This window comes from Zonotrichia leucophrys, chromosome 4 (assembly GCF_028769735.1).
Source record: "Zonotrichia leucophrys gambelii isolate GWCS_2022_RI chromosome 4, RI_Zleu_2.0, whole genome shotgun sequence".
In the NCBI taxonomy this organism is placed as follows: domain Eukaryota; kingdom Metazoa; phylum Chordata; class Aves; order Passeriformes; family Passerellidae; genus Zonotrichia; species Zonotrichia leucophrys.
Genome location: NC_088173.1, coordinates 24971578 through 24988364, shown reverse-complemented (window position 1 = coordinate 24988364; position 16787 = coordinate 24971578). Strand labels below are relative to the sequence as shown.

Below are 16787 nucleotides of genomic sequence, written 5' to 3'. Positions count from 1 at the left end.
CTCTTTTCTTTCTGGGTGCTAATGCTTGATTCAGCTGTACAGGTTCTCACTGCCTCTTTTCTCAGCCTAGGAGGATGCATATGGGAAGTTCTTGTTGTACCTTTTGTCATATGTTTCTGTTGGAATGAATGCTTTGTGCTGTGTTTGCTTAGCTAGAAGAAAGCATTTCAATTTCAAGCCATTGGACAGAGTGTGCTTTGCAATCCAAACTTCCTTTTACCGTGCTGCATTTCTCTCCTTGATGGCATATTGATTTACCTGGCTCAGTGGAGTTGGGCCAGGCCCAGCTTTCTGCCCAATTATGTGTCTCAATGTCTTTCAATTTCACACCTTAAGCAGAGCTCAGACCTGTTCCTCCATGCTGGGACCAAGTTCTGTAACTGCGGGCTCTTGCTGTGCGTTTCCTTCGGGCTCATAATGAATAGACCTGGTGCAGCTACACCTGGAGGTGAAACAAGCGGGGCTCACCACAGATTTGAACACCTTCTGAGCAGATTGTGGGGCTTCTTCTCCTCCAGCAGCCTTCTGCTTTTCCAGCAGCATCATGGAAGTGAGCAGGGCTGAGCACAGGGATGGACTTGGAAGTTTAGTTTAAAGGTGCTTGATTTGTCTCCTCTGCAGAAGGGGGTGTTGAGGGTGCACAGCTGATGGTGCCTTGAGCATAGGTCTCTCTATTTCCTCCAGAAGTGTTCTTTTCTTTTCTTTTCTTTTCTTTTCTTTTCTTTTCTTTTCTTTTCTTTTCTTTTCTTTTCTTTTCTTTTCTTTTCTTTTCTTTTCTTTTCTTTTCTTTTCTTTTCTTTTTTTTTCTTTTCTTTTCTTTTCTTTTCTTTCTCTTTTCTTCTCTTCTTTTCTTTTCTCTTCTCTTCTCTTCTCTTCTCTTCTCTTCTCTTCTCTTCTCTTCTCTTCTCTTCTCTTCTCTTCTCTTCTCTTCTCTTCTCTTCTCTTCTCTTCTCCTTTTCCTTTTCCTTTTCCTTTTCCTTTTCCTTTTCCTTTTCCTTTTCCTTTTCCTTTTCCTTTTCCTTTTCCCTACCAGCAGCACATAGCTCAGTGTTCAGGGTGTGCTAACTGCTTAGACATGGACAACTAAGGTGGGGCAAAACCTCTGTTCACTCCTCTAAGGAATACAGTCCAGTTTGGTGCAGTTACATCCCAGATGTTTGCTGGGATGGTTGAACTGGTCAGAATATGTGGCATGTAAGCTGACCTGGCTGGTTGCTGTTATCAGAGGGGTTTAACCATCTGGATGGGGTCTGGGTGTTGGCTGAGCATGGGAATAAGTGAGACAGGAGATGTGGGAAGGGCAGGGGTTGAGATGAGTGCAGCACCTCTGCTTTCCCTGACACCTTTTGAGGTATCAGCCTAACTCAGTGTCTCCTGAGCTTCAGCATCTCATCAGGATGCTGGGAGAGGCAGATCTGCCTTGCTTTGGCCACTTGCTTCCCCTGTGCTGGCAGCTAACTGACCCCCTTGAGCCAGCTCAGCTCCCTAAACCCCCAGAAAATTAACTGTTTCTAAAGATGTGAGTTCTCCAGCTGTCTCAGCGGATCTGAGCCAGTTCAGTGTCTCACCACTAGAGCCAGTTGCACAGGGCAGCAGGGAGTCTCTCACAGGAGCAAGGCTCGGACTGACCACTGCCCTGTGAAACAGCCACCTTCCCTAGCTCCTTCCCCCAGGCTGAGGTTTGGTGCTTGATCAATGCCTTTAGACTGCCTCTAAACCCAAGAAAACAAGAATTCACTGATTTAGCTGCACCTGGTGCATTGAAAGCTCCAGTGGAGTATTACAAAAGCTGCTTTGACATTCCTACTATGTTTTTGACAGGATAGTTACTGTATTTTTAAGAAGCATCTTAGCATGCACATGGCTGTATAATTTACAAATTGCATATATCTAGCCCAGAATGTTACGTTTTTTATGCAGACACTGTGATGCATTTTTGTACTAGGTTGTTGGAGTTCAGACTGAATTTTCAGTCTGAAAAAATGATGTTGTTATCCCAATTTCTGCTGCTGGAGATTGGTCATACAGGACTGTCCTCAGCAGAAGACAACACTGCAGTTCATACCAACAGTTCAGCTTTTGTGCAGTAATAATTAAAAGAAAAAGTTTGTATTTATTTACTGGCCAATTATCCAATTTTTTAAGATTCGTCTTCACTGAAAGATAAAATGAAGAGAAATGCAAAGGGAAAATTAGGTCATTAATGTACTCTTTGCTTCTAGCTTTCACTTCATTTGATTGTAAATTGTTTGCAGTAAAATTGCAAATTAGTAGCTTGGATAAAGCACTATGAATTCCTTCAACATCAGATTTAAATGAGGAAGAATTGGGCCTCTAACCTTCATGGAGTATAACTGTAGCTGGATGCATTCCTAGGGGCTTATTATCCATTCCTCCATATTATTTGCTTGAACTCTCAATTTCTCACTGTTCAATGCACACTGGGATGCTGGAAAATGCCTTAAAAGATGTGAGATGGAAACCCAGGCAGTGGGATGCTCTTGCTACCAAACACAGACGTCAGAGGATGCGCCACATCCCACAGGAGGCTTCCAAATAGGAATGGCTCTCAGAAAACCATGTTGCTTTCCAAGTGTAGTGCAAAATTTACATCCTTAGCTGGCAGAGAGACAAGGGTTAGACTGAAAATAGGTTTTCCACGTTTTGTAAGAAGAGCAGGTTGAAATAGCCATCCCTCCTGGAAAGGAAAAAATATTGCATGAACTTCACAGTTGGTTGTCTCCAGCCTCTTACCAAGTGCAGGAGAAGTGTCCTAAAATGTAGGTGAGGTAAATTTTGGTTTAGCATGAGATATTACTGCTGTCACTTCATTTGTTTTATGACTAGAGTAATTTCTTCCTGTTTATCACATAGCTACTCATTGCCTGTGAAGCAGTGTGTTTTGTTTCACCTTTACTGCTTCTACCTAAAGCCAAAGTTGTAGGAAGAAGAATCTTTATGGCAAAATCCTGAATTTTTTGAGGATAGCTATGGGGAGAGAGAGGTTGAGATCCTTTCATAGAGGCTCTGTTGAGTGTGTGGTGGCTGTGGCCAGCCTGGAGGGAAAGGGAAGGGACATCTATGTGCTGAAGGGACATCTATTCTGTGCCCCTGCAGGTGTTTGGGAACAGGATGCTTCTGTGATGGAGAAAATTTAAGCTCTGGTTTGTGTGCATAAATAACTGGACTCAGGTACTAATTAGAGATAATTTGTCTGGAAAGTCAAAGATTAAAGGAACTCTTGTCTTCCTGTCAAAACAATTTTGTCTGCATTGTGCTGTCTGATAAATCAGATTGCACAATGGGGGTGTTGTGTGGATTTTTGGATTTTCCAAGAGCAAATCAGAATATGCTGCTATTAGACTCAAGGTTTTTTTCTTCTCTGATGCACTCATTATATCTATGGGACAGCTTCTGCACCCTTTCCTGTCGGGTTTAGCTGCCTTTGCTATGTGGTGGCCCCTGTTAGCTGTGCAAGGTACTTGTCTGGCTGTCAGTGGGAAAGGCTTCTGCACCTCAGGCATTCCAGATACAATGCTTGTCACATGTCCTGCTGTTTGAACTTTGAACCTCTGTCTAATTCTAACTTATTTTTTCTGATCCAGTGATCCTTCAGCCCGGAAAGGATGAGCAGGAACACTCATCCATTGCCAGCCTGGTTCAAGCCATGGGGGAAGTACAGTGGTTGCCGTTCTGCTGTGTTTGTAAAACAACACACAAGAGCAAAATGCTTGGATAGAACAACCAACAATAAAAAAAACAAGCAGCCTGTGTTGCAAATAGTATTTCTCTTTCTCACTGAGTAAATGGAGCCATACAATCTGTATGGTATACATAGTTTGGGCTGTGCATTGAGTGGGAATACATTTACAGGGAGAGGAGGTTACCTACAATTGTTAACAGTATCATTAAGAAAAATGAAACAAGGGCATAAAAGATTCAGGGATTTGGGTTTGAGTTTTGTTGGTTTGGCTAGTTGTTGTTGTGGCGTGGGTTTTGTTTGGTTGGTTTTGCTGCTTTTTGTTCTGCAAAGATGAGGATGTCTTATTCGTGACTTTGTTGCTGTGGGCACTGCGTCCTTCTTAATAGCTGCTTATCCTTTTGAGTTTCGTTGGGACAAGCCAATGCAGAAGCCAAGTCTCAGGTGAGTGCTGGATATCTGGGGCTTTTTCCAGTGGGATGTATTGTATCACTAGGACAGTAAAATCTCAGCAGCACCAGGACAGTGTACCTGGTCCACAGTCACATCCTATGCTGGCTCCAGAGCTTTTATTGCTTAGGCAGTCAGTGCATATTAAGAATTAGTGAGCAATGTGCACTAGATTGTTTTAGACATGGTTTTTACATTATTCCTAACATCCCCTGACAGACCGTACTATCCCAGCTGTGCTGTGTTGGTAGTACTGGAAGGAATATCAGCCATTATTGTGGAATTTGGAATATAGGTTCATTTGCAGCCTCAAATTCTTGTTTACTATACAGAGCTTTATGAAAGGGCATTTTAAAATGGGTGTCTGTCAGGATGACTAATTTCTGTCCAAAGGTGAATCTTCTAAAAGTTTGTGAACAAAAGTAACTTCCAAACACTGTACAGATTTAGAAAAGCATGTATTACCTGTGCTTCATAATGAGGAGCGTTTTCAAAATTACCTTTACATACTAGATTTCCTTAGGAGCAAGAAAACATAGTTTTTAAATAAAATGTTATATTTTGTCAGAAAGCAGCAGAAGGAATGCTTGATGAGTATTGAATTAGACAATGCTTGTTGCTCAGCCATTTGTGAAATTGGTGGTAGACCAGTCTGCGCATAAGAGGGCATGATCCTATTGCTGTTGGACCATTTGAGTTATTTGTGGACTGTGGTCAGTCAGCAAGGTCCTGACACGTTCCTTGTGAGAAGAGCAAATGTTTTTCCCCCATGTTTGTCCAGACCCACGTGACAAATCCTACATGGCAACTGAAGGAGAGGACACTCACACACCTGTTTGTGGAAGGGTTATATAAGAAGTCCCAAGACATATTTTAGCATCTACCAGTAAGATGAGCGACTCGACCTGCTTTACCCCTCACAGGATACATAATAATAGACAAACATTAGATGCAGGAAAAAAAGGATTTTTCTGAGTGTTCTATATTTGCTTCTCATCTGGCTTATGCATCTCCTGTATATCTTGTATGTACAGAGGGTGTGAAAAAGACTCCAGCTCGCCAACTCAGATCTTGGAATAAGGGAAAAGAGGAAAGCTGGCTCTGACAGTTCAAAGCAGAGATATTCACAAATGGAGAAAGATGAGGAAGATAAAAATCTGGAAAATAGGGACATGAATGGTAAAACATGAAAAGAAAAACATAGGGAACAGGACAAAGGAGGAAAGGAAACATAAGGAAATTGAAGCGTGAGTGTCAAAGAAAAGAGAAAATAAGAAGCGTAAATAGAGGAAAACAGAAAAATTATGTCGTTGTCAAGTCTTCTTTTAAATATGTAAAGCTCCAAGTATTCCAAGTTGAGAATGTGTATATATATATAGAAATGAATATGTAGTTTGAGCCTTTTTAAATTTAGGCTGAAGTGTTGAATTTTTCAAATCAAATTGGAGACTTATGTGCTTAGTGGAGCCATATCCCATTTACAAGATGAACACATTAGTGGTATCTCACACGAAGCATTCCTCCTCCTCTGCCCCAGGTTGTCCCTATTGTGCCATAGGCAAACAGTGATAAACAGTGAGGCCCCAAGAGCTGATTCTGCTCAGAAATTACTGCCCATAAACTGCCCATACCAGTTTCTGAGACTGAAGGATGGACACAAGGAACATCTTGTCATTGTGCTGCTTTGCATGAAACTGGAGCATTTGAATTGTTGCAGTAGTCTGCAGAATGGTAAAGACCATCCAGTGCATGCCTAAAGTGTGTGCTAAGTGGGCAATAGAAACACCAACAGAAAAATATTTCTATAAAACGTGTTTATTTGGGAAAATGTGGATGTTAGTTAATTGAAACGTTCATTTCTGTCTACTGACAACTGACAGGAGGAACACCAAAGCAGACAAAAAGCAGCAAACTGTCTGAAGGAACATTTTTTGAGCCCTATCTAGTCCACAGCTTTTGAGCTCTCTCTTATTCCAAACCATAATGTGAACATTTAAAATCAACTCTGAAACGTATCAGGAAACTTAAAAGAAAATAGAGTTTGAAAAGAGAGGGGAATGTGTTACTCAGATTTTCTGTATATCAGGGTAAAGGAAACAAGTTTTATAATCTTTGTATATCTGTAAAGCTGTGGTACTGGTAGAAATTAATTTCAAACTGAGGAACTCAAAATAAAACTCCAGTTTAGGAAGAGTGGTACTACTCAGTTTACCACACTGATCTTTACAGCATAGTCTGAATCCTTCTGTGCCTTAGAAATCATCAATCCTCTTGAAGCTGTGAGCATCTTCTCACACTGTCAGGTTTGAATATTTTATCTAGAGAATGAACTTGAGTTTAAATGTGACTCCTTTGGCAATGGAAACTGCCTTTGAAGTTTTTGGATCTTCTACATTCCACGTTTCCTGTTTTAAATTAGAAGAACAAAGCACTCTCAAATAATGCACTGCAAGCAGCCTGTGAAACCTGCGTCATAGACATGAGGAACCAGACACAAGGAGGAGGTCTGGGGGCATTTCATTCATCTTCCCATCAAACAATCTGCCCCAGGTAAGAGCAGGTCAGGTGAGCCAGAGCTAACAGGGTTGGTTGTATCCTCAATTACAGGGCAGCCCAGCTAACGGCTTCATTAAAAATCTAACTCCTGTGCTTTGTTGATGACAATCATGAAATACCCCACAGTAGCCACTGTAGGATGTAAAACTATGATCTCTTGGAAAGCCTCCCCACCCCACCCTGCCCTCCAAAAGCCCCAAATTGTTGTCATCTGCCCTTCCCTGAATTCCATAGGTCACTTCTGATCCAGCTTACATTGGCCTTACATGTTTTTTCACTGTCCTTAGACCATGACCTCTCCCAGCTTCCAGGAGACAACACTTATGATCCTGCTTTAACCATAAAGCTTCTTAGGATGTGCCCATTTTTTCAGGCATGACTGGAAAACCAAGGAGTTGAGATCAACTTGAAATTTACCTAATTGAACCAGATTTAGAACACTTTTTTCAGTCTAGACTCAGGCTGGTGATCATTTCAGTGATATTGATGATGAATCTTTCAGTCTGGGATGAATGATGTCCTCTCATCTCCATGCACTACACCTTGGAGCATTCAGTGTTACTCAAGGCTGTGCTGTCCCTGCGCATTAAGTGGCAAAATGTACAAGGTACATTCCAGCAGCACAGAGGACAAAAAGCTCAGCTTATCTTTCACCAAAAGTATTGCTACTACAAAAGTTTGGACAAGATCAGCTTGTCAGTGGGGATCAGGGAGTTGAGGCTGTATCTAAGCGAGGCAGAGGTGAGGACAAAGGAGAACTGAAGGATGCCTTTGGCCAAGTCTCAGTCTGTTATTTAGAACCACTGCTGAATTGGCAACCGATCTGATTAATGATTTCTGCCATCTCTTGTTCTTGGGGAGATTCTAGCCTAGCTCAGTTATGATTTTATAGGACTCTCCTGTCCCAGCTGGGCTAGAGCAATGCAATGCAATAAACCCCTTGGTTCTTCGGCAACTGCAGTCTCACAGAGTGCTGCAGCGTTTCCCCTCAGCAGCTCGTGCTCCTGGGAGCACAATGCACCATTTCCTTGGCCTGAAGCACCACTGCAGCTCCTGGGCCAGAGGGCAGCTGGAACAGGCAGCAAGAGCCTGGACTGGCTACTGACTTTTTGGTGACAACCTGTTTGTCAGACTCAATCTCAGAAAAAAATCTGGAAGAGCTTTTATGTAAAAACATCTGTTGTATTTATAAACCTGCATTAATGCTCGAAGAGAGGTGTTTTAAAAACTGTATATGCCATTTTTAGATGACGTTTGAAAATCCTGGTGTATATCAAATAGATCATATACTTCATGTATAATCATAAACATCATGTATCATCATAAAATACTAAACATCATTCCACAGCATGTGTATCTTTGCACAGTGACAGGGATCAAGGATAGAATGGCAGAAGATGGAAAGAATGTATTATTCCCACTTTCATTAAAGATTCAGTGGTTGGTCTGGCTTGAATATTACCCTTTAAATAATAAACCATTTGTCAGAGTGACCAAAGGTTACTACTGGCAAGTTTTTCTTTAGTATTATTACTACGATAATTATTTGGCTCTTCTGTACAATTGCACGACTTCACTGTTTCTTTTTATGAGTGATCAGATGTTGATTCACTGGTAGATTTTGACCAGATTGACTGTAAGAGATCTGCATTTCTTTTTACTGGATTCCATAAGCTGATCAGAAGAACCTCTCCATTGGAATGCTGAAAGAGTTTAAGGCATCTGAGCTTTTTGGACAAAATCCTGCAAGTGGTATCAGGTGGATCCTGTTGGGATGGGAGCTGGTTCTGATTATGAGTGAAGAGCTGGGGGTGCTGTGGGAGAGGATCTGCTGATGGTTATGTCACACCAGCAATCAGTGCTGTGCAGTAGGAGCAGAATTGTAATGCCAATTACAAAATGCTGGTGCTGAAGACCTAATGTCCACATGAATGCATTCCTGAGGTGTTGGACTAGTTCTGGTTTGGTCCCACATGCTTCTCCCATGGCTTGAGTGCCTGGAGTGTGCTCTTGGAGAACTGCTCCAGATTTAGTTACACCCTGAAGGAATCCTGTTAGTGGTCTCCAAGGAAGCACTGTGCTCTATTGGGAAAGTTCTGCTGATCTGAACTAAAAATTGGTGTAGACACAGCTGTTATATGTCTGGTCCTATCTCTTGAACAAGTAAATAGAGACCACAGGAACAGGTCTTCCTCTTAGAGGAAGTGGCAATACTAGTTTTGACTTACTGTTGGATCAAGGCCCATTAAAAATTACATTAAAAAAACACCTTATGTTGTTGATGTGGTTTCACATACAGGAGAAAATAAAGAAGCTCTTTCTAGGACTAAAACTACAAGAAAATGGGGAGTCAGCATGAAAAGAAGAGAGCAGAAATGCCAGAAACACCACTGCAGTTATCTCCCTAGGATAACTGCAGTATTTTGACATAGCCCATGATGACTAAGCCACTGGATTCAAGAAGTGCCTGTGCATTGAGAGCATAAAGATGTTATAGTCTTATACAAATATCCTTAAATGTTTTTATTTTTAAAAAGCCCCAAACACTCCACCCACCTTAAAATCAAAATCTAATTACATGGAAGGAAGATGTCTCAGCAGTCTACTTGGAGCATGTGCTGCCAAAGAAGAAGAGTTCATATTGTGAGCTATATTATGGTAAGTACATCAACAAAAGTGGGGGTGTAAAGAGAAACTGCTCAAACAGTTTCTTACATGTAATGTGTTTACTACAGGCCCATCTTTGAAGTTCTGTCACTTAAATCACAAAATTTCTGCTTGTTGAGCTGTGTTCAGATAGCTCATAAGCAACTCCTACAAACCTAAACAGACTTCACAAAATTAGAAGTCCTTAAAGCACTAACACAATTAACTTTGTAAAGTTGTTTCATTGAATGGGAAAAGCTTTTCTAAAATTATTTTTAGGTACTGTGTTGTTTTTTGTATTTAATGTGACAGTCTTGACATATCTTGGCAGCCAATAGTTTATTTGAACCCAAATCTGTGATGAAGGAATCTGAAATATGGTTTGCTTAACAAGTTTGTTTTTCTGTATTAATTTGAACATTATATACTGCTGGACCTACACCGTCAACAGGAAAACTTCTCAGTTTTGGTTAAGCAAATTTTCCTCCTGGCCATATTGGCTGCTTAAAATGTACTTGAACCGACTTGTACACCTGGATTTGTTAGTTTCCCTCTTCTGTCAGCTCACTCTTCCACCCAGATTTGAATTCCTGCCCTCCAGCACAACCTTACTCAGAAACCTCTCATCCTCCTGCTCCATCAGGCCAGTGCCTTCCCTCACTGAAAACATGTTGTTGCAATTTCTACAAATCATGGAAGAAAATTACATAATCTTAAAAGCTATTGCTCTGCTCATTGCATTAAATATTCATGTTTCTACCCTTCTATTTCCATGCCCTCTCACAAGTGCCTCAGCCCACACTGGGGCACCTTCTGCCATCGGGGGGCTCAGCGTTCCGGCCTGCACTCTCAGCACAACCATGCAATGTCCCCGCAGTCTTTCACTGCCATTATAGGAAAGGATTAACTCTTTAATTGCTTTTACATAAACAATAGGCAATCACAGCTTTTATATTGTCAGTGCTTGCTGCAAGCTTTTTTTCCTTAAGCACCAACCCAAGGAACAGATTTTTGCAATTTGGAGCTGCTCAGTCAGTTCGGATGGCTTTTTAATCTCTAGAGGCCAGATGGAAGCATGATCCTTCACCATTGCATGTTTTGCATAATGTAGGGATTGGAATTAAATTTTGTTTGTACATAGTCATAGATGTGTAAGTATATATATATTTTTCCTTTCCATCCATGCATTTTCTCTTCTACTGTTTTGTTTTGAGTTGTTTTTTTTTAATGACAGCTTTCTACAGGGGAAAACTGTCACAAACAAGCAAATGCTATGCCCTGAAAGAAAAGCTTACACAGAAGAAAACAATGATTTTGGTCAAGGAGATTTGAGACAGAACCTGACACTCAAGTGCTAAGTTTCTGAGAGATGATGACTTACCTTGGTTTCAGGGCCCTGATTAAACTGCTGTTGGACTGATGTGGAATGATGTTATTTTAATATTTGTTCTGAAGCTTTATTTCAGGCTCTCCTACAATCCTAACTGATTTTGGTTGTATTTATGGATTTATTCTTTGCTGTCAACTGCAATCAACTGATTAAAATCCATAAATAATAAACATCAGGTTTCAATTTAAGATGCAGTAACGAGATGCTATCAGAAGAAGAAGTTTTACGTACTTTGGCAGCTTTTTATAGCTGCCTCCCCCCCAGAGCAAGGTCCTGACACGTTCCTTGTGAGAAGAGCAAATGTTTTTCCCCCATGTTTGTCCAGACCCACGTGACAAATCCTACATGGCAACTGAAGGAGAGGACACTCACACACCTGTTTGTGGAAGGGTTATATAAGAAGTCCCAAGACATATTTTAGCATCTACCAGTAAGATGAGCGACTCGACCTGCTTTACCCCTCACAGGATACATAATAAATTAACAACTAGAAAACAAAAAAATGTAAAAAAAAAAAAAAGACATACTAACATGAAAAAACACATTTTATTGCACTTAAGTTATAAGAAAATAAAATTTCTAAGTGAATCAAACCATAGACACAATCCCTTTAAAGGTTGTTTTCCTCCATCATGTCAGGTTGTTACATAACTAAAATTAACCAACTGGAATCTGATTGTTTAAAATCAGACTATAAATAAAACAAAAACAAAAACAAAAGGAGGAAAAAAGATCGCCTAGGATACAGTGTTAAACCACTTTCACAGTTCAGCTTGAGTTGTGGCTCTTGGAGAATGAGGCAAACCATTTGACTCTTTCTTTTCTCATTTTGTTTGCATGTGACATCTTTACAAAAACTTAAGTTTTTGCTCTGTCAGTTCCTCCCAGCAATAACTGTAACAGTTGTTTTTTTCTCAATACTGTAAAACACTAAGACTGACCAGCAACTTTATTTTAATTTTTGTATTTTATAATATTTTTAAAAAATTTTGTCAGGTTTTTTTTTTTTAATGTATGTTCATTCCATTCACCACAGCCCTCACAAAGAAAAATTTCCCCACAGAACAGGCTGCAATAGCTTTGTTCCAAGGAATGTGTTTTAATTTTTGCCCAGAAAAAAGAAAATAAGCTTTGCACACACACTCAATTCTTTATTTGCAGGCAAACTTCACTCTTAATTGTCTGAAACTCTTCCACTCTCAGCCTCTTAGAGGCACAGTTGGCTCAAGTTTCAGTGGCAAAAAGTCTTTTTCTGTAACCAAACTAGAGCAAATTTGGAATTCAGTCTGGGACTAAAACGTCACAGCAGAAAAAAAAATAAAAAAAAATAATTTGCTTTTCTTTCTTTCATTTAGCAGCATAAATAAGTTTGGCCACTGGGAATACAGTACAGGGGTGGGACAACAATCCCGTAATTGAAGACCTACTTCTAGCACCAGCATTGCGAATTAAATCCATCAGAGGACTCTCAAAATCCAGGACAACTTGCCACCTCAGAGCAACTTATGCATTGAAGAGTGTAGATGGAAGCAACAGTAAATAGATTAAACAGAGGCTAATACTGTGATTGACATTGGCAATGGTTGGCAAAAAAAAAAGAAAAAGAGGAATAAAGAAAAAAAAGAAAAAGCTCTGATAAAACTGTACAAAACAATTCACAGTAATATTTTAGCTTTTCCACACCAGGAATGGACTCTTTGTTTTTGTTTGTTTTTTCTCATTGCAGATGCTCTCTAGTTTTTGAAAGCCAGCCAGTGACTGCTGGTGGAGGCTGGAAGGGACCCTGGGCAGTCCGGTCCAACCCCCGGCTCGGAGCGGGGCTGGGGACAGCGCGTTGCTCGGAGGGGCTGCGGCACCCGGGCTGGCCCAGGGGCCGAGCGGGCTCGCCTGTGCAGCTCGTCTCAACAGCTTTGTGGTAAAATAACCTGTTAACAACAACTGTAACTTTTTTTTTTGTTTTCACTCCAAATTGCTCAATGAGCATTTGGAGGAAACTAAAGAAATTAATTGCACCTGGTTTCATTTCTAAAGTTGGATTTTTGCAAAGCTGCCCCGGTCAAAAGTGTAGCCTTTTTATGTGACGAGACAGCAAAAGCCTCTCTTGTCAGTTATAATTTGTCATCTTTGTCTTCTCCTTCGTAGTCTGTAGGTCTTTAGGATCTGTTGCCCCAAGGCAACATCCTGCACCACCAAGGACAAGGGATTTTTTTCCTTTTTCTTTTTTTTCTTTTTTCTTTTTTTTCAGGGGGGAGGGAAAGGAGAACATCGTCTACACGTTTGGACAAATTCATCTTTCTGCCCTTCACTTCATATCGACGTCAAAGTCCAACACCAGCAGCTTTGTTTCCTCAGTCCCGTTGCGGCTCCCGACTGCACACACCAGCTTTGTGTTGGAAGCTCTGATTCGCCACACGACGCCTCCGCTTCCCCCGCTCTCCAATGTGACTAGATTTCGGATAAATTCACCCGTTTTCAAGTCCCAAAGTTTTACAGTCCCATCATCTGAGCTGGTAATTACAAAGTTCTTGTTGAACTGTAAACAGGTCACAGCACTCTGATGCTTGTTGGGACCTGTAAGGGTAAACAAAAACATTTCTGTTTGTAATTAATTAGAAAGCAATGTCAGGCAATGCTGCATCTAGAATAAACACCTCGCTATTTGCATACAGCTCTTTCCATCTATTAGAACTATTAGAGAACTATCTGCTTTATCTCCTGGGTTTGTATATTAAAAGGTGCAGAAGCCTTGCCATGCTTTCAAAAAGTGAAAGCAGATATAAAAACATTCCCCAGTATCTTCTTCTTTGTTTCAGTGATCTCGTTGTGCTGTATGTTGGCAGCTGGGCACACTGGACATCCATGAAAATGAACTTAACCATCCTCAATGAGGTAAGAGTTTGTCTTCAAGATCCTCTGAGGTGTTATTATGAGATTACTCCATCAGTAAATACTGACAGTTATATGCTGACATATAAATATATATGTTAAAGCAGCAGAGTTTGCTTTACAGGGAAATTTAATTTTCTGCTCCAGCCAGCACTGCTGCATATGATATATGAAAATGATATAAGACCTTTTTTGTGGGGAGAAACACAAGCCTGTGTTTGTGTGCATGACGCCTAAGTGGTAACTGTCAACATGGAGAAAAAAACTCTTTTTACTGAAATAAGGAAAACATCTTCCACTTGCATCTCTTGATTTATTGCAACAGACAGTGTACTTTGCCTCCTGATCCAATTAAACTGTAGGCTTTGAAACATTCAAGTGACCCCTAAATAAATACATAGACTGTCTATTTTGAGATGTAATTTCCTACGTATTTCTGTGGCTTATTAGGCTAATATACCCATAGCAAATTGCTATCAGTCCAGACCATCTGCCTTTCATAATAGGCAAGTGATTTGAATAGATTAGATTAAATACATTTTGTTCTTCTAGTTCAGAAAAAGATCATACAGCTGTCATCAGAAAAATATTTAAGTTTTAAGTGGCCATTGCTTGCTTCTTTGTACATAATTATTTTAAAGTTTTTTAATGTAAAATCTGCAGTACAGATCGCTGTAGGCTGCTTGATTGACATGAAGGTAGTTTAAACTTACCTTGCAATGTTTGTAAACATTGTCCTGTTTTAATGTCCCAGATTTTGACTGTAGAATCAGCATTCCCAGACACAAGTATATTGTCCTTGAGTTCCATTCCACTTGTGAGTGACTGGTGGCCTGTCAGAGTGTGAATGCAGTTGCCTGTCTCCACATCCCAAACTCGGATGGAAGTGTCAAGAGATCCACTCACCACATGGATACCATCAAACTACAAGAAAGGTAAATCTATTACAAACAATTATATTAGGACCTTACAAAGAAGGCTATTAAGCATTTATTCATTAAATGCAAGGTTAGATACTATATATATTCAGAAACTGCAGTACAAAGTAAGAACTCAGTAGAGATGGGGGTGTTTGATACCAAGCAGGTGCCTTGTGGTCAGTGCAATTTTCTGTTCAAGACATGTGGGCTCTTGAGGGACATGGTTTGAAAAGAGACTCTGAACCACTGGTCTTTGAAATGCAATACATCTCCTTTAAACACAGCAGATCCTGACTAACCTGCAATGTGCAACAGTAAGTACTTTTCCTAAAGGAGATGTTAAAAAGCCAACCCTGCTTTTTACAATCCAAGGGAGTTTAAGCAGGAGAAAAACAACGTTATTCCAAAATCATCTACACAAAAGTCACAACATGAATGTAATTGAAAAATCTGGAATTTTGCTGTTTGTAACCCTAATTGCGTACAATAAGGAAGTGTAACTTTCCATCATTGCAGGGAAAGCCTACAGGCTAAGAGATGAGATTCTTTTGACCAAGAGGACTGACCATGAAGAACAGAAAGGTGGAAAATAGCTTGAGCTATAGTGACAATGACATAAGAGTCCAGAATTCTCAAAAAAAAAAAGGAAAAAGCAATAGAATAAAACCAGTGAGCTTCAAGAAAGAATACTTAAAAAACCCTAGACTTCCTTCCCATGAGGATTTTATGTATCTATTCTCTGAGGGGAAGAAGAGTTCAGGACAGTTGGCAGTTTCTTAAAGACACAAGCTATCCTGTGTGAAAGAAAGATAGGAAGTATTGTAAATTACTGAGACCCACTTGGCTGAACCACAAGGAATTGTACAAAAAGTAGAAACTAGATCAATAGATGTGCATAAAAGAGCACACTGGGACAAAACCAGAAAGGCAGGGCACAACACAAGATAAAACTAGCAAGAGCCATTTCACTATTGTGTAAAAAAGTCCCAACCAAAAACATCACAAAACAAAACAAAACCACACCAAGAGGAAGGCCAAAAAAGCCCTCATTTATCCTTAGTGGGAAGGACACACTGATTGAGGCCAGCTATTTAACTTCTTTTTGTCTCAGTCCTCAGCCATGTGAGCGTAGGTTCACAGCCCCAATGACAAATGAGTACAAGCTTTTGCTAGAATGGGGGAACAAAATCACATAAGGCAAGTTGTTTTAAGACAGTCTCAGAGACATCTGCTGCTATCTTTGAGAACCATGGAAGATAGACAAGTTTCAGATGGCAATTACAATTCCCTCCTTTATTGAAGAAAATGGGATAGGGGAATTATGGATCAATCAGCCTAACTTCAATTTCCACAAGGAACTTTTTAGCCCTTTGTAATGTGGTAAGTAGCAGCAAACACAGATTTGTGGGAAAATTGTCTTAACCAATATGATTTTTTTTCCATGACAGAGTAAAAGCCATGTGAAACAGCAAATGTCTTGGTTGTATTTTCACAAAGAGGGAGACAAATTTGAGGCAGGGATACTATTACTTTGTTCAGAGTACTATCAGAGATACCAGAAAGAGTTTCAGAGAGGTCTGACATTTACTATTTTCATCAGGATTTGAGTGACATTTGAAACAGTAGAACTGACCAAAGGCAAAGAGTGTAGAAGTCAAGTGAAAAGTGTGAGGATCTGAGCTTGGCAGGGAATGAATGAGGGTACAGCTGCAGCCTGGGAGAAGGGAGGCTGGACAGGAATCTTGGTTATATTTAAGGCAATCTGACACTACTTGTCCATGTGGACTGACTGGTACCTGATAAGGCAAGGACCAAACCCAGTTAAGGGAACCAGACTATCTGGGGCTGCTGCTTCTTATAAGACCTGCAGAAAATGAGTATCTTAGATCTCTGCAGTCAGACATGGTTGGGCATGGCATCTAGATTCAAAAGAATGAAGAGTGACTGCCACACAGACTGCTTATCTGCTGTATGCACTGCATTCCTGGTGCAAATACACTAAAAAAGACCCTCTGGTATCTGAATGGAAGGCATAAGAAAATGTCCTTTCACTTCTAGCAAGCATTGATAAGACTCTGACTGGACCCTCTTTTGGGTCTCCTGCTTTCAAAAGAGGATGGAAAATAATCTGACTTCAAATAAAAAGACAAGGACTGCCAGATAGCCCAACAGACTTAGGAACACTAGAAAATATTTTTCTATCCTTAAAAGAATTAAACCTGATTGATGTAACAAATTT

At 40.3% G+C, this 16787-nt stretch overlaps 1 protein-coding gene across 5 annotated transcripts in view; it reads right to left on the bottom strand.

Annotated features, from left to right (window-relative positions):
• Positions 1-11275: 11275 nt before the first annotated feature.
• The window catches only part of FBXW7 (F-box and WD repeat domain containing 7), a 177125-nt gene continuing 171613 nt past the window's right edge, over positions 11276-16787 (bottom strand). For all 5 annotated transcript variants that reach the window (XM_064710849.1, XM_064710848.1, XM_064710850.1 and 2 more), the window contains 2 exons: positions 14342-14552; positions 11276-13313 (listed from right to left, as the gene is read on the bottom strand). In XM_064710849.1, the coding sequence (XP_064566919.1) occupies positions 13045-13313; positions 14342-14552 (480 nt within the window). In that variant the 3' untranslated portion in view covers positions 11276-13044. The remainder of the gene's footprint in view (positions 13314-14341; positions 14553-16787) is intronic.